At 36.9% G+C, this 23,636-nt stretch overlaps 2 protein-coding genes across 2 annotated transcripts in view; both read right to left on the bottom strand.

Annotated features, from left to right (window-relative positions):
• The window catches only part of TDO2 (tryptophan 2,3-dioxygenase), a 68,245-nt gene extending 59,403 nt beyond the window's left edge, over positions 1-8,842 (bottom strand). The window contains exon 1 of the mRNA XM_062607277.1: positions 8,839-8,842. The gene's annotated coding sequence lies outside the window, so the exon portion shown is untranslated. The remainder of the gene's footprint in view (positions 1-8,838) is intronic.
• The window catches only part of GUCY1B1 (guanylate cyclase 1 soluble subunit beta 1), a 42,037-nt gene that overhangs the window by 4,587 nt on the left and 13,814 nt on the right, over positions 1-23,636 (bottom strand). The window contains exons 3-12 of the mRNA XM_062606094.1: positions 20,173-20,273; positions 19,397-19,515; positions 14,419-14,616; positions 7,785-8,015; positions 6,273-6,389; positions 5,313-5,446; positions 4,310-4,507; positions 2,280-2,517; positions 1,359-1,499; positions 53-207 (exon numbers count right to left, since the gene is read on the bottom strand). Coding sequence (XP_062462078.1) covers positions 53-207; positions 1,359-1,499; positions 2,280-2,517; positions 4,310-4,507; positions 5,313-5,446; positions 6,273-6,389; positions 7,785-8,015; positions 14,419-14,616; positions 19,397-19,515; positions 20,173-20,273 — 1,632 coding nt within the window. The remainder of the gene's footprint in view (positions 1-52; positions 208-1,358; positions 1,500-2,279; positions 2,518-4,309; positions 4,508-5,312; positions 5,447-6,272; positions 6,390-7,784; positions 8,016-14,418; positions 14,617-19,396; positions 19,516-20,172; positions 20,274-23,636) is intronic.

Below are 23,636 nucleotides of genomic sequence, written 5' to 3'. Positions count from 1 at the left end.
CTGTCAAAGTGATGTAAGATGTCAACACCAATAAAAATACTGCACCACTCACCTGTAAGTATATTCAGAGACATTGATCTTTCCCTTTTCTCCAGTAGTTTCTGTTCTGCTTGTTAGATTCACTGTATTTCCAAAGAGACAGTAACGTGGCATCCTTTGGCCTATGACACCTGTGACTACCTCACCAGTATGGATACCTATTGTTATCTTTAGAGAGAAAAAAAAAAAGTTTGAATATTCAAAATCAAAGCACCTAATCTGATACTTCTAACTAAATACAGGTATTATGCTATTTCTATCTACTACAGGGCTTTTTTCAAAGTGCTCCTCCTGCTTCTTCAAAGCCTTTCATTCTGTGTTTTGTGTCACTTTTTTTTTTACTGGTGCAGTGTCATGGCTCTGCCTCCCACATGAAAGAACAAACTGTATTTTTCCAGCATGCAACAGGCCATGCTGCAATTATGCACTGTGAAAATTAAAAAAGTGGAAAAGAAGCATACTCTGCAGGTCTGTGTTTAATGAGTACTCAGAAGGTGCAGAAGTGGATGGCTTAGGTCAAGAAAAAAAGATGTTTCTCAGATGAAAACATCATAGTATTTTTTCAGTTAAAAGCTCAAGAGATAGGAGAGGGGTTTGGAGAAACTCATTCTTATAGCACGTTAGTTATTGTAAAGCCCCAAATCAAACCTTCTTGCTTCTTTGCACAGTGACAAAGTGAAGTACACAGATCTAAGCTAGGTGTTAAACCAGTAACATTCATGGAACTAGAAATAGGCATCACACTTATTATGTTACTCTCACAGCCTTCTGATGAGGATAGGTCAATGCAGCCTTCCCACTTCTGTATTAAGGCCACAATATCTCCATAAAATCCCACAAGGAGTGAAATTCCACTAATATACATTGTTGCCACTAATCAGTGCCATAACTGCTTATGGAACTGTACTTTTCTTTTTAATGCAGTATTTTCTCATACTGACATGAGGATCTGAAGCATGATCAAAAATATCACTGAAAGAATATTATAGTTCTGTTCATTGAGATGAAGACGACTCAATGAATTGTACTTGATGCGTAATGGGAATTTCCTGATTGGATTGAAATGACTGGAAAACAGATACAAATCATGCAAACCCAATTTAGTCGTTTAAAAGTTTAAGCACAATAATTAGATTTTAAGGTCTGGGAAATGAACATGTCACATCTATGTGTGACTCTTCGTAGTATTTGTAGATATCAGCCTCAAATTTTAACAATATCAAAGTTTGCATGAACTGGGACTTGAGCATTATCATATTTCAAAGCATTACCATCATATCAAAGAATGGGCTCTCATTTAAGCCCTCACATTTACTAACCTGTACAGGCTCACCATCTACTTGAACTTGGCCTGCTATTTCCATCATATCCAATGCAAGGTGACAGATAGATCGAGCATGATGAATGCAAGGCTCTGGTAAACCACTCACTGTCATATACTTGTCCCCAACTGTTTCCACCTATCAAGATACATATTTTTCAATTACTTTATAATCATGAGCTTTACAGTATTAGAATGGAAGTAGCGCTTCCTACAAGACTGCTCGTTCTTTCAAAAAGCTTCCCTTCACTTTCACTCAAATCACCCTAATCCCTGTCATCTCTACTTGTTATTGAAGAGAATGTACTGTCTGCCCACAGTGTAACCAATTAAAATGACACTGTGACTGTGACTTGAGCCTCTCTTGGTTCACTTGGTACACAACAAAAAGTTGATTTCTAGTAAAATCTAAGAATGAACCTTACACGTATAAACACACAAGCATACACAGGTACATATACAATATATGTATCTCTTTCTCTACCTATCTGCTACGAGCTGCATCTGCAACTACATCTCATCCCTAATGAAATTCACATTATGAATAGCTGAATAATAAGTTATAATTTACAACCAGGAGGCTCAGGTATATGACTGAAAAATTTAAAAGCACAGGGTCAGCAGAACCACAAATTGCTTGTTCACATCTGCTAAATGTGGAAGTATATTTGCATATCCACCTACTGTGTGACTGTCCAGAAATCCTGCTGGGAACTAAGCCCTTAATGCTCCTTCACACATTTAAACAACATGCTCTTCTTTAGCTATGTAATAGCAATTTACACAGTTCAAAGACTGCAAACACAACTTCTTTTTTTCTTTTTTTTTAAAGCCTAAAATCCAAAGGATGGAAAAGAGTAGCATAATCACAAATTATTGAAAAGTCACAGATTAAAGACTCTGAAAATCTTCTGCTTACCTTATAAACAAATGGATTCCTTCGTGAGTCAGTCAGAATATCAAATCTCGTGTAAAGATCATTTAAAAGGTTAACAATCTTCATGGCTCCCTCTCCAGAGGCATGTTTACTACAGAAGGCATTGAATCCAACAATGCCACTGAATAGAATAGTCACATTGTCATATCGCTTAGCTGGAACAGGACGCTTGTGTCTCAGCTCATTTGCCACTGATGGTGGTAGAACAGAGTACAGTAATCTAAATGTATAAGAAAAGAAAGACAAGCAAAACAGAATATAAAGGAAGGTCTTTACATCAGCATTCTTCAAATATTAACTTAGTATCTTCCATGGGGTTTATAAGATACATCATCAAAGAGCAATATAAAAGATGCTCACTAAATAATACGTTATTTGGGAAACAGGAACTGATATACATTAGCATACCTACAGCCATGCATTTCAAACACAAATTAATACATCTAAATTACCAACAAAATGAGGCACATGTTACTAATTCTGACATTATCTATTAATAGTGTCTTGGATCATATCTGCTTATTGCTTATGCATTTCTGCTATATCCTCAGCTCATGTAATCTGGTTTTGCTCACAGAACCACAAAAATGGCAAAAATGGCCACCAAGAGATCAGTTTTCCGCCTTTGATCAATTCCTGCATTACTAAATGCTTCCTCTTCTGTTGAGAATGCTGCTTTTAGGGATCACTGCAAGCTTTTTTTAATTAATAGTCTACATGACCTACTAACACTTGTTTCAATTTACAAATTATGCAAATAAAATCCAAATCACACACAAAGAGCTTTGCCCTACTCTCATGTGTATTCCTTCAACTTTCTAACTGCCAAATGAAGGTGTATTTCCCTTACACAGCTAAGTGGACAAGCTGAAGATCTCTGACTGTTTCACACCGCTTTGTACACAGCCTCCTGCATAAAACCTCATCAGATTTTTTGGCAAGTTCACTACTGCATGCCTCATAGGTAGTGAATACTTTTGACACTGTCTGTTCCAGCAGCTGCCAAGAAGGCTAGAATTCCTTAAGATAAAATTACTTTATAAAGCAAAGCAACAGAAATGAATCTAAAAAATATTTTTTAGACTTCTTTTCTGACTCTTCTGTCCATCCCTTTCAGATTTTTTTACAATAATTTCCATTACTACAGAAAAAAAAAAAATCTGTCCATAGGATTCATAGCACAATGACTGTTAATTCTACTACTAAACAAGTATAATCCACAAGAAATTCTTCTATTACAGACATGGGAACTATGTTTTAACAACAAGTGTCAACCATCAACCCCACAGTGCTTGCAACACAAACTTTCAACTTACCTGCCAGTAGTCCTTAAAATGAGCTGCCACAGGGTAATGCTATGAATTTGATTTTGCAGTTACCTGTAGAAATGGATTTGGGGCCAAACGCATAAACTTTATTATTGTTATGTACTTATATCTAGACAGTTGCGTTATATAGATAGCCCCAAACTCACTTTTACAGGTAACTATAAAATAAAATTCATAGCATTAGCCTACTGCAAAACTTCACCTTTACACAGACTATTTTTAAGGCTTCTGAAATGTGTTTTCCTCCTTTATTAACCTGTAAGCATGGCAGTTTAGATAGACAAAGTGGTCTAGTGCAGATTTACTCTGTCAAATAATAGCGTATGGCACTCACCACATTCATCTACAAGGACTGCATGTACACAAGTTTTTAAAACTACTGGTTTAAGTAACTCACAAAGCAAGAAGGATTGTCAGTTCATTTCTCATAGCTTTCCTTATCAGGGAGGGAGCAATCAAAGCACCTATGCATGTAACAGCCTAGACTGCAGATGACATTTGACAATCTAAATGAAGAAATACCCTATGAAACATTAAAAGTAAAATGTTCTTTCTTGACTCCAAAATTAACAGCACTGAGTACCTTTTACTCCTTCCAAGATTCTGTTATTTTTTTTAAGAACACAGCTATAAATAATATATTGCTGTGACAGTTTCAGCTCAGAATGAGGATTTGGTTCTTACGTGTCTGTCTTTTTCTTTTCATCTTCCAGTGCACGCAGTGTGTGCTGCAGTCTGTCAGTGAGGATCTCAAGCTCTTGAGTCAGTTTATATTCCTCTCTGAACTGCTCTCCCAAAAGTACCAGATCACGGGTAGCATCATGCAATGGAATATCACTCAGATATAAACCTCTCCTGGTTAAATCATCCAAGTTCATCACACTGCAACATGAAGAAACATATAATACTACGGGTGCAATTTAACTTGCCAAAGGAGCATTTAAAAACCAAATGAACAGCAGAGGCTGCTGAATAACAGAAGAAAGATGATGCTTCTGAACTTGTGATGAGGTGTGCAACATGTCTCTTCTATGAAATACCTTATTTATGTTAACAGAAGGCTCCTGATTGTTCCATTTAAATACAGAATTCTCACGGATGAGTTTCATGAATGTATCAAATGTACATACACAGTTTGCAAATAAAACCAAGATTACACCAAAGTAGCCTCTTCCTCTTCTGTCTTCATCCACCTTCTCCCTTTCACACAGGAGATCAACACATCATAACTGTAATCTGATGTGTCAGCTCAAGATGCTCTTAACTAAAGATGCCCTTCATTCAATCCCCCATTTCAACCACTTCTTTATAATTATCAATGATCTATTACACTACAACTACTGCAAAAATATATGAATCCACATAGGACATCAAATCATTATCACATTTCTTAGCACTCTTGGAGTAAGAACCAGAGGACAAAACTTACCAAAAATCCTGGAACCATGAGAAATTCACATTTGTACAAACTGGACCAGGGCATCCCAATGTTTATACTGAATTATTTAATAATCAGTCAAGTTCTAGTATTTAAATTCTCCTCCCTCTTTTAGTATAAACACATTGAAATCAATGAAATCAATACCTGAAGCAATTAATCTCTGTACTACTTCTCTCGTAAGTGTTCTTAAAATTAGTAACTGTAAAAGGAAAATCGACATTGTAGAACTCTTAAGGTTTAAAGTACCTTGGCGAACAAAGAAAGAGAATGCTGTCTGCTTCAGGCAAGTAGATCATTTGCCCTTTCAGACGTAAGCAGCTGATTTCTGTGCCAGTCAGTTCATCTTCACACTCCAACTTTTCCACATCCAACAGCCCCTCCTGGTGATGAAAAGTCACAATTATATAAGGGCAATGGTACATGTGTTACACACCAGGCCACATATGCAAGTGCCTTCCACTATGAAGGCAGTCAGAATGTTTGGAATTGAGTTACACCCTACATTAAAACCCAATTAATTTCTCATTTGAAAACCATACACTACCTGTATTTCAATACTATGATTTGCTACCTCAAAGATATAAAGCATGGTATCTTTCTTTACATTCATGCTTGTAACTTCTTTTCTTCTCTGTCATGTCTTCACAACAGCTTGACAAAAGTATTGTCTGTTCTATGAAGTTCTATCTGTGCCTGGGAGCAATTCTAAGAAATCTTGTTGTGTTTCTCTCAGGTACATTTTTCTATAAATAAACAGGCTCCTTGACATAGTATATGCTACACTACAAGCTCTACATCAGCCACTTGCTCTCCTGCCCTCTCTAGAGGGAAGGACACATAACTGTGTATGAACATACGCATCCAAGCAAGAACACATTTCGTATTTGTCTCCCATATTATTATGAAGCAAAAGTAAATGTAATTAGCTTTCTACATATACTTCAGTACAATACCATATTATGGGCTGCCCCTTGTAAAAAGAAAGCACCAGACATGAAGTATATGTACTCCACCATGCCTATAAAGTGCTCTACTTAACATCCACACATGAATTCAGGCCTGTGACTTTTTCTTGGCTTCCAACTCAAAAGGGATTACTACTGTGCAAAGAATTTTCTCTAAAGACTTCTGACCTTTCAGCACCTTTCTGTATCTTTCAAAAGTACATTTACTTAAAGAAAAGCCAGGTGAATATTCTCTAGTTACCTTGGTCCTCAGTACGAAGACTGTATTGATATGTGAGAGGATACCATGGAAACTAATATCAATATGAGGCCGGACCAAGGAGAAAACTGACAACAAACTGCAATTTCCTGGTTGCAGCTAGAATTGGGGAAAAAAAAAAAAAAAAAGAAGGTTGTTATGTTTTATAATAAAATCAAACATGAAGTAATTATATTCAATCTGCTTAGATGACAATACTGCATTTCTCCATTAAAATACAAGGGTTTTGAAGTAAGGATTTTACATCAGAAACATATCAATTTCAAAGCGCAATTCTAGTCAGCAAGATGGCTTTGTAAAATTGTGTTAGACTATCACATTCATTATCTGTCAAAATGTTTCCACTCTACAGTAAAAAAGCTTTCCAGTGTTTCACCTCATTCAAACTATCTTTTCAATAAGCCATGTTCCCTAAAGCATCACCTCTGATAATAAGGATACTGATAGCTATCCTCAGTAGGCTGAACAGCTGTTCTGTGAATGACCCTGGGAAGAATCTGGCAAAGCTACTTATAAAGCTCTTCTTTAAAATTTTTCTGCACAATTCAGAGAGAAATTATCAAAAACTAACTGCAGGAAAAAGTTAATGACATAAAATCACATTTAAAAGTATGTGCAACATTAGCCCACACAATTGTAAACATCACTTGACATTTTCATCATCCTACCTTTTGCTTTTCTCATATTATTCCTTTCACCTATTACTTACATTTTGAAACCTAGTCAGCTCTTTCAGGCAAGAACTGAGATATCCTATCATATACAGAATACATAACATTAAATGGATGTAAATGGACCTCTGAGCACTCTTTTACTGTAAACAACCATAGGAAATTGCAGTAGCTGCATTCAGTTCAGAACACACACACATGTGCATATATATATATATACACACACACACCTCACAAATACAGTTTGGCTCATCTTAGTTAATACTGATACACAAGCCAAGAAAGCATGCTAGAATTTCTGTTATTCCGCTCTGCAGTTATTGTGCACCTGACAGTTTAAGTATTTAAAGGCATTACTATCAAGTAACATATATAGACTATGTTATCTGCTGCTACACTACACAGTAGCATGGGCAAGACCATGTCCTGAACCCCAGGCCAAGTTGCACTGACTGTATCACATCCACTTTAAAGAGTTATCTACCACTTTCACAGCAAATGTATCTTGGAGTGAGCTACAAGAAAGAACATGGTATCAAGCTAACGTTTGACTTGTGGGGGTGATCAAATTTTCTCTGCTCAAGCTTATTCTTTTACTGCATATGGGTATGATCATAAGAGACAAGAGCTGTTGCAGAATTAGGGCTATTTTCACAGTCCTTTTTCAAACAAGAGGAACACAATGCAGTAAATATTATACGGTTACACAGTAATGCAATTTAGACAGATAATCCTAAATCTATTTTATTAATTTTTAAATAAACCCGTGAAGCATCTACTATTAAGAATTTCTGCAACTATTCATGCATCAGAATCATCTAACCTGTGGAAGGACTCTGTATATAGCATTGCCACACTGCGTGACCACCAGATCTCTGTCAAATATTATGTGGAAAGGGAAGGCTTTGCAGAAAGTATAGGGACTGATGCGAGATTCCTGGGTACCATTTTCTTCAAACCTATCAAGGTCTTCATAGTAGTCCTCTTCTTTAGACTCTTTCTCTTCAATTAAAAATTGAATGTGGTCACATTCCTCATTTCTCTGTTGAATAACCTAGAAAATGAAGGAGAAAAAACGAAAAACTGAAAACTGCTACTCATTAATAATTGGAATGCTATTTTAAAGACAAGAATACATTTAGAGCAAAAAAGATTAATTCAAGAATGATATTTGCATCTTGGAAAATATTGTTTTCTAGTAAGTGTTTCTGACTTTAGAGAGTCTTTATAATTTCAGGAGAATAATCATACCTTTGTTTAGTCTAGTTGCTCTTTGCATGAACAATATATTGAATAGCACCCAAATATGATTTGTAAAGCCTAAGTAAAATGCGCATCCTGAAATCAGGGGTCAAGGCTAAGGTTATGCTTGCTTTAACTGGCACTTGCTGGAAAACAGGACTCTCCCCTCCTGTTGAATGAACGTGTGGCAAATGTTAAATTACACAGGCCACTTGAATTCTTATTTTGATGAAATCTGCTTGCGAGGTCTATGACACAACAGCAAGTAGTGCTGACCAGAGGATGGGCATGTCACAGTCAGCCAGAAGAAAGGTGGATGGAGTAGATATTTGAATATACAGTCTCTACACATTCAAGCTGATTGTTAGATGATCAACAGATAAAACTGAAAGCAATGACAATCTTCTCCAAGCTGCATTCCATATGAAATGAAATTACAGCAAAGCCTTAGTCATCTCTGTCAGCAGAACCTCAAATAACTGTGTTGAATACAGCATCTCACACTTTAGTAATTTTACTCAAAGTTAGTAAAAAACAGGAAATTAATAGGGATTATTTTGTCTGCAGTAAGAGTCATGTATTGCAGTATAATTACAGCTATTAACTAATAGAATAACATAATTTACTTTGAGAGGCCAAATTCACCTCTTCTGAAGCTTAATTAGATTTAATGACTGGAACAGAACAATTCTATTTACACAGCATTGTTTAGTGGCAACTTTCTGGAACATGTTGCACCTGATTCTACCATTCATGTAGCATTTGATCCTGAAGCCACTGAAGCAAAATAGACTTCTTAAAAGCACAAACACTGTACTGATCCCTCAGATGTTTAGTTTATTAAATATTTCTCCTCCACAACTGTCAGCCATGCCAATGATGGGTTGGGGAATGATGATACCTTTGTTCCTATACAAATGGAGGAGTGGAAAACAACAAAACTGTAATTTTTTGCTAAATGATGCTTCATTAAGAAGGCAGCATTCCCTGATCTCTTATTTGACTATTCATGTAAAGGAAAGAATGACTTTTTTGGAAAACAGAGCAGGAGCCTTGTTTAGGTGCTCTATACCATATGCTGCATTAGTCTTCTCTTTCTATTGCATATGTAACTAAAAGAGAAAGACTGGGCTACTAAATTTACTGGCCCACGTAGGTACCTAAGGCTGGATGTATGAATAAGTTCAAATGCTAATGTTGATTAAACCTAACTTCCTCAAGAAACTGTGTTGGCAATCCATATGGCACTGTGTGGCAAAGACAAGTGGGAAATTATAGTTAATAAAAGGTAAAACTCAGAAAAATTATGTGGTGGTCACTTGAGGAAAACAAGTTATGTGGGTTTGTCTAGGAAAATGGAACATAGTAGATGGAGACCTAGTTTTCCTGTGAATTTAGGGTTTAAAGGTTCTCCATGTTCTTCCTCTTCTTTTAAATCATTATCCCTGAAATTGTGAGAGACTGTGACCATACTGAGGATAGACGGAACATACTTAGAGTCTCAGTTCTTACTTTCTACCACTTGTGCACACTCCCATAGATTTTATTCTATTCCTAATATTATTATGGCCAAGGACAGCTGAGACACAGTAACCTTTCTCGAATTGTGTAGAATTATCACTAGAATTGATCAATGCTTCCAGATCATTTCCAGTCTTGGATCTTACTTCAAAGAGCTGCTCTTGCCACAGCTGAAAAAAATCAAAATGCTTATTTTGAATGAAAAGCTTCTTAATTTGGCAAAGCAGTCCTAAAATTAAGTTTTTAATACCTAATAATTATTATGGAAATGTTCATATTATCAGCACATCACCTTCCAGAAACAGTAATATTATAACCTACTGACCAGATAGTCACTGCTGCAAATTTCTCAGGCACCTTCAAGTTCATTTGCAACACTATTTTTGATCAGACTCCAGGGCATCAAGAAATGCCTGCTGTACTAGCGTATTAGTGCAGAAAATGAACAACAGGACACACACACAAAATGTGTCAGATCTACAAGACAGCCACAGTGCCAGCTGCACACTCCTGGTAAACCTGACATGCTGTGGATGTGGCTAGTTTACTGAACTTGATTCTGGTCATCCATTCACAGACCCTTCTTAACAGACACTACAATTATACCTCTCTCCAGGCTAAGAAAGATACTGATTCGTAACTTCCTATTGGATATGTAATTTCATGATGTTTTTTCTGCTCACATCATTTATGCACTATCTTATCTTAGAGAGAATCTATCTCACAATGTCATCCACCTTATCAGCAAATTTAAAATGAGCATTTCTTGACATTTACAGAGTATGTTAAATTCTGTCCCTTTACCCTTGTACCTAAAGATCCAATCTAATTCACCAAAGACCTGCCCTACATACTCTGCAGTAAGTTTAACTAGGATAGAACTTACCCATTGTTTCATTCTCCAAGCAAAGTTTGTAAGCCATGGAATTTCACTGTCACTTAAATACTGTTGAAGAAGCCTCTGTTAAATGCTTGACAAATGAAAGTTCAGTAACAGAAGCAACAAAGCCAGGAATCAAATCTAATTCTTCCTCCTCTGTGGTCTTAGGTGGTGAAGTGACATCAGTTCACCATGTCTAAGAGCTCAATCACCATAGTAACTGCAGTTAAAAACTGAAGCGGAAAAATCACTCTCCTGGTTTCAAAGAGAACATATAACAACTGCTAACATGCCTGGGCTTTCTGGAGGGTGTATCTTCAGCGTTCGTCCTTTCTTAGCCAAGTGAAAAGACAAACCAACATTTCGGAGAAGGACAACTAAAAGAACAGTTATTTTAAAACGATATTGTGGTTTAATATATTTGGTGAGATACACACAAGACATTAAATCCAGCAGTATCACTGTGATACAGCAGGCATAATGAACACGTGCTATCTGTTCAACTTCCACTGATGTACCTACAGGATAAAACTCAGTTTTATAGATACAAGCATGTCCCTGAGATACACTCATATCTCAGGACAGAGAGAGGGGCAAGGACAGACTGCCCTTCAACAGGGTCTTTTTCCATCAGATTGTGAATATTAATATGAAGTAAGGAGTTTGCCATTTAAAGGTTGGTACAGGATGAAATTCTTGATTTCTTCTGATCAAAACCAAGTGCACAATGCTACTTGATGAATTTCACTGCAGCTGATTTGGGGTAATCCTGAGGCAAAGCAGTTCACTGTGTAAATGGTACCACCGTTAGCTTTGTACAGCCAACATTAAAACTGTGGGAATGTCTCTAAGTTTCCAGATGCACTTGTGTCAGAATTAGAGGTTGATCATGCTCCATGACTGACATCTTCACATACAGCTAGCATTTTAACATGTGGTCAGTACTGCTTACTCTCCATAATTACCAAAGTAGTTTTTAGTCAGCTCTCCAGCTGGTCACATCTTGGGTTCAATTTTCATATCGCCATTAGTAATGAGACAGTCTGAAATTACCATCTTGTCAAGGACTTCCCCTGATCTTTTTTCATTTTATATTGTAAACCATCTTCCCTGTCTAAAAGAAAGACACTGATAGTCTGCTCTCAGGTAACAGAACTGCAAAAGTCTGTCTTCCCAACAGATTTCTGGGCTTTGTAGGATTGTACAACATTTTCGTTGACCCATCCCATTTGTAGCCTTGAGGGAATCCCTGTCCTGACTTCACCTTCCCAGGTTACCCTCATTTATACACAAACAACCTCTGACAAGTGAAGCAAGAGAAGACATAGCCAGAAGGCTTCTAAAAGAGATCTCATGCCAAAGCTGGTCACCAGTACCATGATGATTTTGTAGCTCTCATACTGACACTGGTGGAACTTAAATATTCTTAGCATGTTCTCAAAGTCAGCAACAATTCTTGGGACAATACCTGATGCAAACTTTCTATAGTCTTAGTTGGACTTAGCTAAAACTGAATTACCCTGTCAGGGAAGATAAAGCGAATTGGATTTGAACTAATTAATCAATCCATGTCAACCTGGGTTTTCGTGAACTACACAACTGCAATTGTGAATCCAAGTGCAAATCAAATGGCCTTCCTTTCAGCGCTAACAGCATTTAACAGAGACAAACTGAGACCTTTTACCTTTTTTTCTTTTTCCTTGCCTTCAGCACACACATTCCCTAGGTGCTAAAAGAAAGGGCACATTTCCTGAGGGACACCATTCTGGAAAAGGAAACCCTTCTATATTTTAGAAGAATATGTATGTGTGTGTGTGTATATATATATATATATATATATATATATATATGTATGCTCCTTCCAGCTTCTGCCATTCCGTGATTCTGCATAACCCATGAAACCAAATCTAATCACTTGCTGAAATAAAAGCAGAATTACTGTAAACAATTAAGATCTGCTACCACTTGCACAGAAGCTGGTAAGAAAAATTTAAAAAGAATTCAAGCAGAATTGTATGAAAATAGAGACTTAGAAGCATGCACTCTCCCAAATGGATTTATGTAAGCATTTGTTCTAAATAGCCAAAAAAGAAAAGTGATTAACAAAGTACTAAACACCAAGCTGTAGGTATCAACTTCACACTAATCAATATAAAGAGAACTGCAGAACTTACTAAACCAGTCCTGTGTTGGATTGTCATGTAAATGCTTTGGATAGAGATCTGGAAGGACAAGTTGTGAATCTCATCTCTGTTCTTGCATGTTGGTAGGTAACTCCCATAATAACACGAGAAACTTAGGGCTAGGCATTGAGGTTTTTATCAGTTAAAAAAAATTTTTCCTTAAGCAAAATTCTAACTAAAGACCAAACCAAAAACTTTACAGAAGAGGCACTGATTGGTCCATAAAAACAGGGAATGAAAATCAACCCCCATTGTTTCTCTGTGCTGTGCTATTTCAAACAAAGCATTACAAACAGTCTGAAACATGAAAGCATTAATTGAATTATGAGGCAAGGGACTGAAATGAGAGAAGTCAGCCAATTTTTTTCTCCTGTTCTCATTTTTTTGAACAGTGTAAAACTAGCCAGGTACCACAATGGCAGGCTTATTCTGCTGTAATACACCCACGATGTACCATTAAGGATTAATAGCTGACCTGTCGAGTAATGGAGGGAGACTTTCATTGTCTGTGAGGATAAGCTGCAAATTTTGGCACTCTGACCTTGCAGAAACAAGTAACTGATTATTCTCTGCATAACTACCACTGGTAGTTTGTGAGCACATGTGGAGTTAAGCACTATTTAATGTCATTAAAGGTTTCAAAAGCTAGGATTATTAACCAGCAGAGACACCAAAAGTTCAGGGTTGAGGGCACATGACTTTCTAGTAGAGACAAGGAAAAAAAACAGGGTAACAGACAAAATAAAATACAGAGAATATGCACTTTCTTCAGTTTAGAGGTAACACTTATTTTTAGGCACCTATGTGCTCTTAGCCCAGAGAGTCTGTAAGTATAGGTTGGATTTAAACTGAGCTTTGGGCTCACTTACAATATGTTTGATCAACAGTATTATATTTTTTTTTAATTACAGTACACCAATAAAATTTCCAGAAAAGCCTAAGAAAGTCACATGGAAATGAGAAGTAAATTTATAATTAATATTTAAGCCTCCTCAGAACATATATTATTTCTCTGCTGCCTTGCTGACCACTTCTGTCTTTGTATGACCCCTTGACTATGCTGGCAGAACTCTCTCTGACACAAAGAACACCAAACCACATAAAGGAATAGGTGCAATAAACCCAGAAAAAATAAATATTATTTTAATAACATAGAAAAAAGAAAAATGTTATTTTGAACACAGTTCACTTCCTCAATCTAGCTTATTTTATAGCTCGACAACAGCTGGAGGGACACAGCTGAAGAAACTGTCATAGGACAAGCTTAAGCAGTAAGAGAAGGAGGACTGAGTAAGTTGCCTGTGCTACCAGAAGAAATGCTTGTCAATCAACAGCTTCAACACTCTTGCAGCCAACTTTCCAACATGGCCCTCCTTGTCTGTCTCAATGCTTTGAATAAACAGGGACCTAAGAAGAGGATTGTTTTGATTCTGCTGCATCCTTCCGTATTTGAATACTAACACCTGCTGTAAATGTTTGAAGTATGGATTTCTACAAAGTAGAATCTAAGCAAGGACATCAAGCATATCACCATCACTACACATAACTAGCCATTCAATCTGAGGTAACTTCACTTCTGATTTTCTTCATTTGACAGAAGCTTTTGATGTGCACATCCCTTCAGACATTACCTTCATATCTATTTCTGTACCATGGATCTGTTGAGCTACTGTTTTGATGATGCCAATGACAATATCCTGGAGACCTTCCCTTTCCGAATAGTAATGCAGAATGAGTCCCTTCCCCTTCTCTGCATCAGTACACCTGAAGGAAGGGGCTCGCATGCCCGGGTAAATAGTAGCAAGGTGGTCATGCAAAGCATCCAGGTTCTGGAAGAAGAAATTAAAAACATGATTATAAGGCATTCACTTATTACTTCTGAAGAAAGTGTGTACATATTCTGTCTAATTTGAACATCTGCTTTCTCCTGCTGCTCACATTCTCTGTGCATTTGCCATATGTCATCATAGCAAGCTTTTCAGGTAGCCTGCTTTTCAGGCAATCAAGATTAACACTATTAAAAATTACTCCAGTTAGTATGAATTCATGCTTGACTATGCTGTATTTGGAAACACTCTGATGATTGAAGACTCTGTGTGTTTCCCAAACCTGTACCTTATCCATTTTTATCGCTTCCGATTATAGTCCCTATTTCCTCTTCAGATGTGAATTTAGGTGTCAAATACAAATAAGCATGTCTGAATAAACATGACTCTTTTTCCTTATTTTCAATGAAAAGGCCTAGTTCTGACATTTGTAACAGTTAACCCAAGTTTACAGGACCTGACAAAGTTTCAAATTTTAATGTAATATAAAAATGACTGAAAGACCAACCTCAAATACATATTTTCTCTGAGAATAATTGAAAAAAAGCCCCACAGAATACATAGCACGTATCACAGCTGCTGTAATCATGTTTCAGAAAAGTTTATTCAGGAAAGGGAAGAAGTCCTCTATTTTTCTAGTTATGTCCTGGACATCTTATGCAATTAACTTTAAATCTTGACCAGAAAGAGGAGACCTAAATGATAAATTGATAGGCATGTCTAATAAGGACATTAAAGAGAACAATGAGATCAACATCACACTTAGAAAACAAGTCTTGCTCTGACTTTGTGAAGGAATTTTCAAGGCTCCAGGTTGCTATTTACTGTATATCTAACACAGTAAGAGCAACTTAGTTTGCTGGATAGTGTTGCAACCCACATAATTATTTACTTATATTGTAAAATTCACATAACTCCTTAACATCTTAAGTTCAGAACATTACTGCATATTTTAAATGTTGTTCTCTTAACCTCCCAAGTAAGTGCTAGAACCAGGCTCTGCATATTGTTTTCTGCCAGCACAAGAAGAGAGGTGAAACTATTTTCAGTGTGCTGTCTGGGACATTCTCCACCTTTCATGAGCATCTGTCAATCATCAAATTTGTGGAAGCATACTGAACTTGATTTCATGTGAGCTGTGAAGAGCCTGGACAGCTGCCTCTCCTGGGAGGCCTCCAGAGGAAATGAGATGCTTAGAAATGAATTCCGTAGGATGTACTCAGCCTGGAACTTCCTCCTTCAGTTTTCTGGTTTGTTTCAAATCCATGTTTTTGTTGCTATATCAACACCTCCAAATTAAAACTTGAAGAGGCAACAATCTGGGAGTCAATTCATTCCAGCTGTTAGTGGGCACTCAATTGCAATTGCCTGAAGGCAAATTCTGCAAGATCTTCACAGGGTTCAAGACAATGAAATGGGAAGAGACTGCTTTGGAAGTGTGGATGAGAAAAGACCAAGAGATCTGACTGGCTCTGAGGGAGTGCCCCACAATCTCCTTAATCAGGTACAGAAATGCTCTTTCATACATCTCAGAAACAGCTGGGATATATTGACCTTTTGGAAAAAAACTGCTGAAGAGATACATGGGAAAAGACAACAATCTTTCAGTTACAGTCATCAACACCTGCAGACCTTCAAAAGGAGTTTGTTATAGAAATGGCCAATATCAAGGCCAGACTTTTATTAAGATGGTTGTGTAATTATTAACATTTAAGTCTGACATAAGTATTGCTAAAATCTGGCATAGCCCCATTCTGCAAGACCACTTTGCCAGCCTGATACCCCACTTCTGCTGACTTTGACCAAGAAGTGTCACAGGTGAGCCCATATGATATGCCCTTTAGTCTTTACTCTCTCATCATCCAGTGTGGACTTGCTCAGGATGTATTGCAGCTGCTTTCTAGTCCCTCATGTGTCTTTTCTCTCTGTGCATACAGATTATGGGTTGAGCAAAGAGCTTACTGTATTCAGAACCTTGCTCCAACACAAGAAAGTTGTAAGATGTGCTTCAGATCAAGGAGCTGAAATCACTCCCAGACCCTGCCATTTAGACATTGTCATTGTGTCATTGTCATTATTGTCACTCCCACTTTTTTTGTGTGTGTGCATGTTTCATTCATTCTCTATTGATAATGCAGCTTCTGGAAGAACAAATGTGTGTGTTTTTCTAGTTTGTTTCTGCTGTGGGCCAGAGGTGTGATCATGTACAGGTTAAGCTCTCTGCATGAATTCTTGGCTCCTAGACTGCTTACATATATGCCAGAGCTTGTGCTGGGACCAGAGACGCTAATTCTAGCACTCTGGAGAGCAGTGATCAGCTCCATGGTGAAACACTAAGGGATCCCCAAGCAAGAACAAGCAGTGATACTAAATCAGGCAGATCCTGGACTGTCTAAAAGCAGAAGAGTTGTCACTGGCATCTGAAATTCAAAGATATGCTGTTCAGTCCCGTGTAGTACAGAGCATCTGGAAACTTTTCTAAAAGAGGAATTAGTTCCCTGAAATTTATTGCACTGCCATTATGAACAATTAAACAGCCATGTAAATGATTCCCTAAATGAGAGAACTAACCACTACTCCAGGGTTTGATTTTTATTCAGTAGAAAGCTACACACTGGGTTTCTTAGGAGGTACCTCTTTTCACACTGCTTCTCTTGGGCATGTATTTCAATATGATTTGCAATTCTTCCAGGCCTGTGTCTTTCATAGAAAGTATAAATGTAGGTTTAGTTGCATCTTTAATTCTTTCATGAAGTTTGAAGTACCTGTGTTTCATCTACAAATAAACTTAATTTTCTCTGAGATGTCAAGGGAAACAGAACGTAAAGATGAGACTTATTTTTACATGCTTTAAAAAGCTGCAGCCCTGAATTACTTCATATACCCTGACTCAGTACAGATTTCAAGAAGCATCTTTTGGAACTCTATTATGTATTTTAAGAATCTGACTTAAGTTCAGCACATTGAACCCAATCTGCACCTATTTTTGTAACAGGTATTATGAATTAGTTTCCTGACCCAATCTGACTGATGCACAAATAATAAATCACAGATAACACTGATTTTTCATCATAACAAAGACCTAAAAAGTACGCTTCTGGAAGAGCTACCAGTACATTATTCCTGTTAAAATTTACAGAGGTATATAATAGCTAACATCATCTGTTAACACTGAAATTCAAACAAAGCAGCTTAAAATACTATCATTAGAAGAAAATAAATTTAAGCTGTTTACACTTTTATAAATGTTTGGTGTGTACTACAAACAAACTTTCATCATCACACATGATTAAGGAATGGAAGGAAGTACACTGTATGGAAAAGGGCATGAGGGAAAGGAATAGAGGACTGACCCATTCAGGTATACCCATAGTGATGAAGCAACAGGCCAGATACACCCCTTTTTATCTCCTCCCCTATTCTTGCTCAACCCTAACTGCAACTTCAATACACGAGTCATCTTTAGAAATCACATTTATCTGAAAGCTTGCTTTGAGGGCAGCCTGTGAATGAAGCCATGAAATATAAAGGATCTCACATCCCACAGACAGACAATAGTACACAGATCACACATGGTATGCACATGTTGTAGGGTACACATAAACTATCTGCCCAGCAATTACAGTCCATGGGATCTGTACAAGTCTGGGTTGACTACATCTAGGATGCTCTGTAATAATCCAAGTTTTGGGGTAGGTAGTAAGACACAGAAGTAAATATTCTGGTAATCCAGCAACCTGTGCACTCTGCTCTTTTCACTTAATATTGCTGGAGATATTTTAAGGGAACAGATTACAAAAGGCTGCCAAATTTCCAGTGAAAATCAACAGAGATTTGACACTCGGCTTTTGTGCAATGTCCTGTGAAATCTTAATGAGTGCTTTTAAACTCATTATAACACACAGTTCTCTCAAAAAGCGAAATATATGACAAATCTTGAATCCAAAGTGTTTTTCTGAAGTTAGCAATTTTCAAGTGACAAAAAAAAAGGAAGCCCATTTTTTTCTACACTTAGAAATCACACTTTAGAGAAGCAACTGTATTTCTTTCACGCCACTGAAAAACTGTTTTCATTTTGTTTTGGTTTACAGCGCCGTATCACGCTGTTCTGCAGTCAGGAAAGCATAAAAATTTACTTCAACGCTGCTGCTCTATCCTACTGTTACTTCCAGGATGAAGGATAATGTCTTTGAGATGAGCTGTGTACTACCTCTAGCTCTGTACATAATGTACAATTAGAAATAACCAGTAGCTATAGTTAGCCCAAGAGAAATTAGAAGAAGAAATACCCTACAAATCTGAAGACCACATTTTCTGTTAGTATAAACAAAGTAAGTCTTTTTACTTAATACACACAATGTGGGCTGGTGTTTTTTCCATGTTTCTTCTACCCCATACTTCTGTTATATATGAGAACTCTTGTTCAAAACTTTTCTTTGGAATTTCAAATAAAATTTCAGATTTAATGAATGCCTCTGCAACCCCACGTTACATGCCTTCTCACTGATTTATAAAACTGAACAGTCACCGATGCTATGGGAAAATTACTACTCTATCAGGTAACTGTATTAACTGAGAGGGAAAGAGAACATAACCACTAAAACTGCTGAGCAGTGGAAAGCTTTATAAAATACAAATACCAAGGCAAAAGGCTTCCAGACACCTCTCCACAAATAACTGGGAGATCACAGATTGCAACCTGTATTTCCAAATCTCAATCTAATCTGCTGACTAGACCATACTTCCACCTGGTATCTGCAATAATTTGTCACAAAATTCTTACCTGCAAAAACTCTCTGACATTTGAGCCCAAGACACGCAGAATTGTATCATAACCAGATTCTTGGCAAAACACAAAAAACATCTTCCCAAACATTTGAAGAATTTCCCCGGCATTTAGATCTAGTTAAAACAGGAAAATACAATTAAGTCCAAACACTGTATTTCATGTGCTTTGCTTACCCCTTCAGTTTCATATTCATAAACAAGAAAGACAGTACCTGAACTTTACCCAGATCCAGTACGTCAAGAATATGAGAAAAACAAGATTCAGGGTCCACATGGCACATAGTAAGTATTAAATACAGGAATTCCATTACGATTTACCAATCAGCATTATGAGTTTGCTGCATTGTGCATTTTATGCATTTATAGCATTTTAGATTTTGATTCAGTTTAGTAATCACTACTCGAAAATAAAGGAAATCAGTTGTTAGTAGGGATCACTCCTACCAACTGCTTGTAACACTGACCCATGTTCTGTGGATGAGGTATAACTACAGTTTAAGGTGTTCCTATGACTTGGTATACTTTGGAAGTAATAAAAATCACTTTAAGGAATAAAAGGAATAAAAATATCTTAAATAGATATTTAATTCTTCTGAGATTAAAAAAAAAATGTTTTTGACCACTACCCTGTTTTCATTTCCTCTGTGCTAAATCCTACTGCTCTCTGCTACACTGTTTTTTTTGTTTTGGTTTTGCTTTTTTTTTTTTTTTTGGGGGGGTATATCTTTTTTTCTGTGATGAATGGGCAAAGAAGATATCCTTATTACTTACTAAGGACCTTGCTTGCAGCTGCAACCAGATCATAGGTTTTGGAATCATCGTAAATGATTCTGACCAGAAACTGTCCTTCTTCATCCAGTTGTGCCTCCTTCCTAAAAAGAAAATAGCATAAAATCTTTTTGGCTGAGGGAGAAGCACCATATTGATAAAACAATTGTATATTGTTTGGTACTAGCCTTTTAAATAAATAAGTTTGTAGGTTCTACCTTTAAGAAGTTACTTGAGATAGAAAATAACAAATAAATCTGTTCCATATCTCAGAATCATTAAGGCACAACACAAACATTTCAGACCATGCATGTTCTAAAACAATAATTAGCTGTGGAAAAATAAACATGATTTTTCAGTACAGAGCCTCACAACAACAACAGAATTTGCATTTTAAAGCAGGGGACTATCCAGTAATCCAGACCAAGACGGGCTCTTCAAACACTTTTTAAATAAGTGTCTTTCCTTCCAATTTTGATTGTACTTCATTTACAAAAGGCTTGGGATGTTTTAAACACCATTTGCACGTATCTTCAAAGAGGAATCTAAAATGAAGATGTAGGTACCTAATCAAATACTTTTTGCACATTCCCAGTAGACGGGGATAAAAAAAAAAAAGCATGCTAGGATTTAGGATTTTGTAAGAGCTTGTTCGTGCACTGCACGCTATGAAAGCTTTCATGAGTGAAAGCACAATAAAAATATACATTTCTTCACTAAAGGAAACAATTCTCAGCCCCAGGTTTAAGACAAGACTCATGCATATATCACATGCACTCTTACTACTGTTGCTAAGTAAAAAAATGAAATGACTCCTTTGTTTTTCAGGATCATTTCTTACTCCTTTCAGTTTGAACACTGGGTCAGCAGCTCGCCCAAAAGACAGCACAACTCTGTAAGCTTTTTTTTTTTCTTTTTGCCTGAGGTAAACAAGTTGCTATCCCTAGGAAATGAACTGTTGTGTCTTCCAAGCCTTGCATCTGACAGGAGTGAGTTACCAGGGAGGGTCCACATGTGCCTTCATCCCTGTGTTACCCCCACAGCCCTAACATAGGAACCAGGCCTCTGGTGCTGCACTGGTGGCCGAGTCCCAGCTCTCAGGAGGAGGACAAGGACACCTTCATGGGCAGGCAGACTCCAGGACACGGCTGTCCTAAGTCCATGCACAGTGCAAGAAATGGACATAGCCCCAACCATTGCAGGTCATACTCTGTATTTGCTCCTCATCCCATCACATTCTCCTTCAGCAGAGAAATGTGATGTGCAGGGGGGCATACTGTGGTGTGTGATGAAGCCATGCTGTTTGTTAAAGCCCTCATCTGACAAAGGAGCACAGCCTCCTTTCTCAGTAAATTTTTTGTAACAGATGTTCACCTTTTGTGTTCCACCTACAATGATTCTCTGGAGAGACAATGCTCTTTGCAGAATAATGACAAAAGAGGAGACATTTGTAGGCACTCATGCTCTTATTTATGCACTTAGAATGTATTTTGGCTGAGTAACACTAATATGATCATTGCATTTATAGCAGCTTTTCAGGTGGAGGGTAACAGCAACCTCGTTAAAAAGAAAAGATACCCTTTCATCTAAAGCAGCTTTATGCTGCAGAACACTTCAGAAAGACAAAAGAAAGGCAAAGAGGTAAGAAAGCCCAGAAGAGAATGACCGCATTGTAATGTGTGGGGTAACAGCATCATACCTCCTTATGTCACACCAAAAAAACAAATAGTACAGGGAGCTATAATTCAGAAAAAGCTTCAGAAATAGAAAAATTATCAAAAAGGCAGACAATGAGGTAGGTTTTTTTTAAAAAAAGTAAGCACATGTCATGCAAATCAAGACATTCATCAACCCAGGACCAGAATAATTATTTTTCTAAAGTACAAATGAAAGAGATTCATGAGTGAAAAACATATTTGCTAGTACCAGAAACGCTCCTTGATATAATGCTCAAACATACAGTTTAAGAGCCAACATTTCTAACTGCTCTAGATTTCTAACAGTCACCAGAGGAATCACAAACCTATAAAAAACTACATTCTAAATCTACTATGTAAAATTCTACAACCACTTTTACATCAAAATCTTTGTCTGTAATCATAGCATGGTCAACCATCAAACAAAACAAAAGTCTCTGACTGAAACTCAGTTTCTAATTTTCTAGAGCAGGCATAACTTATTTTAAAAATAAAATACAAAATAATAATGCCTGCACAAGCATTCAAGCATTTACCGCTGTAGAGAGTTATCCAGCCATACAAACAGAAACATCTTTTGTGTTACTCAAAGAAGAGAGAGGTCTGAGAATTAAATACTCTTGTTAATCTTAAAACTGCTAGATGGCAAATGATACCGCTGATAAGGCCTGAATCCAATCTCATATAGTAGTATTCTATTTACCTAAATGATACTCCTTGTCAGTTAACTCTCCAGCTAGTAATCATCAGTCTTTAATAATCTGTTCACTTGTCAATGGAAGTCTAGAACTCACTATTTCCTTTTCATTTTCCTTTAATCTTGCTCATCATATTCGTACTGCTGACCAAAAATTATACTATATTGCTTTTATATCTAAAAAATATATCTACTTTTTTTTTAACAAATTCATGAAGTCTTGTAACTGCTACTTAAAATATATTATTATACTCACTCTATGAATGGGCATGAACTAAAAACAAGCTAAACAATTTTACTAAAGACAGCAAGGTGAGACTACATATTTCTATATAAAACAAACATCATTCTCTAATCAATGGGATGAAAAACATTAATAAATGTAATGGGGCTGTTTATTTTCATACTCCAAAGTATTTTCACACTCCACAATAGTACTTCTGGTCCTCTTCCCAAGCCATTCTCTGAAAACTTTAGATCGGCTTGAAGAATATCAAAGTCTCACTGATTCCTGAAAACAGCTTCCATGCCACATACTCCTTCTTCTCCTAAGCATGAGGACAGCTGTAGTTATTAGTAGAAAACACCATCTTGAAGAGTATGAGATCAGTCAGGGACAAGAAGGCAGTGTTTACATATCCTAAGAACTGAACCAAAATTAACATGAGAAGAAAACCATCTTGATTCTTCGATTCTCATAACAGGAGATGTAACTAGAAATCAGATACAGTTTGGAGGGAAGTTTGCAAAGGGTGAACAAACTTTCCCACATCTTTGATACATACTGTGCTTTCTTTTAGTCTCTCTGATCTCAGCCAAACCACAAAGGATAACACACACATCTGGAAAAGCTATGAACATCCTTGAAAATTATGCATACTTGACCAATCCAGTAGACACAGTTTTTGTGTGTGAGAATTTTCTCTCTTAAAGATTGACCCAGTTTTATGACACTGGTATCTCCTTCAAAACTTCTTACATTTCTTTCCAATTACACTGACTGGAATTTTTCCTGTTTCCTTTTCTGTGCCAAGCCATGCTTCCTTTTTTCTTATTTTATCTTTAGTTTACTT

This window comes from Pezoporus occidentalis, unplaced genomic scaffold (genome assembly GCF_034315485.1).
Source record: "Pezoporus occidentalis ecotype Australia unplaced genomic scaffold, CSIRO_AGI_Poc_V1 ctg1, whole genome shotgun sequence".
Lineage (NCBI taxonomy): Eukaryota > Metazoa > Chordata > Aves > Psittaciformes > Psittacidae > Pezoporus > Pezoporus occidentalis.
This window is presented reverse-complemented; position numbering and strand designations above follow the sequence as displayed.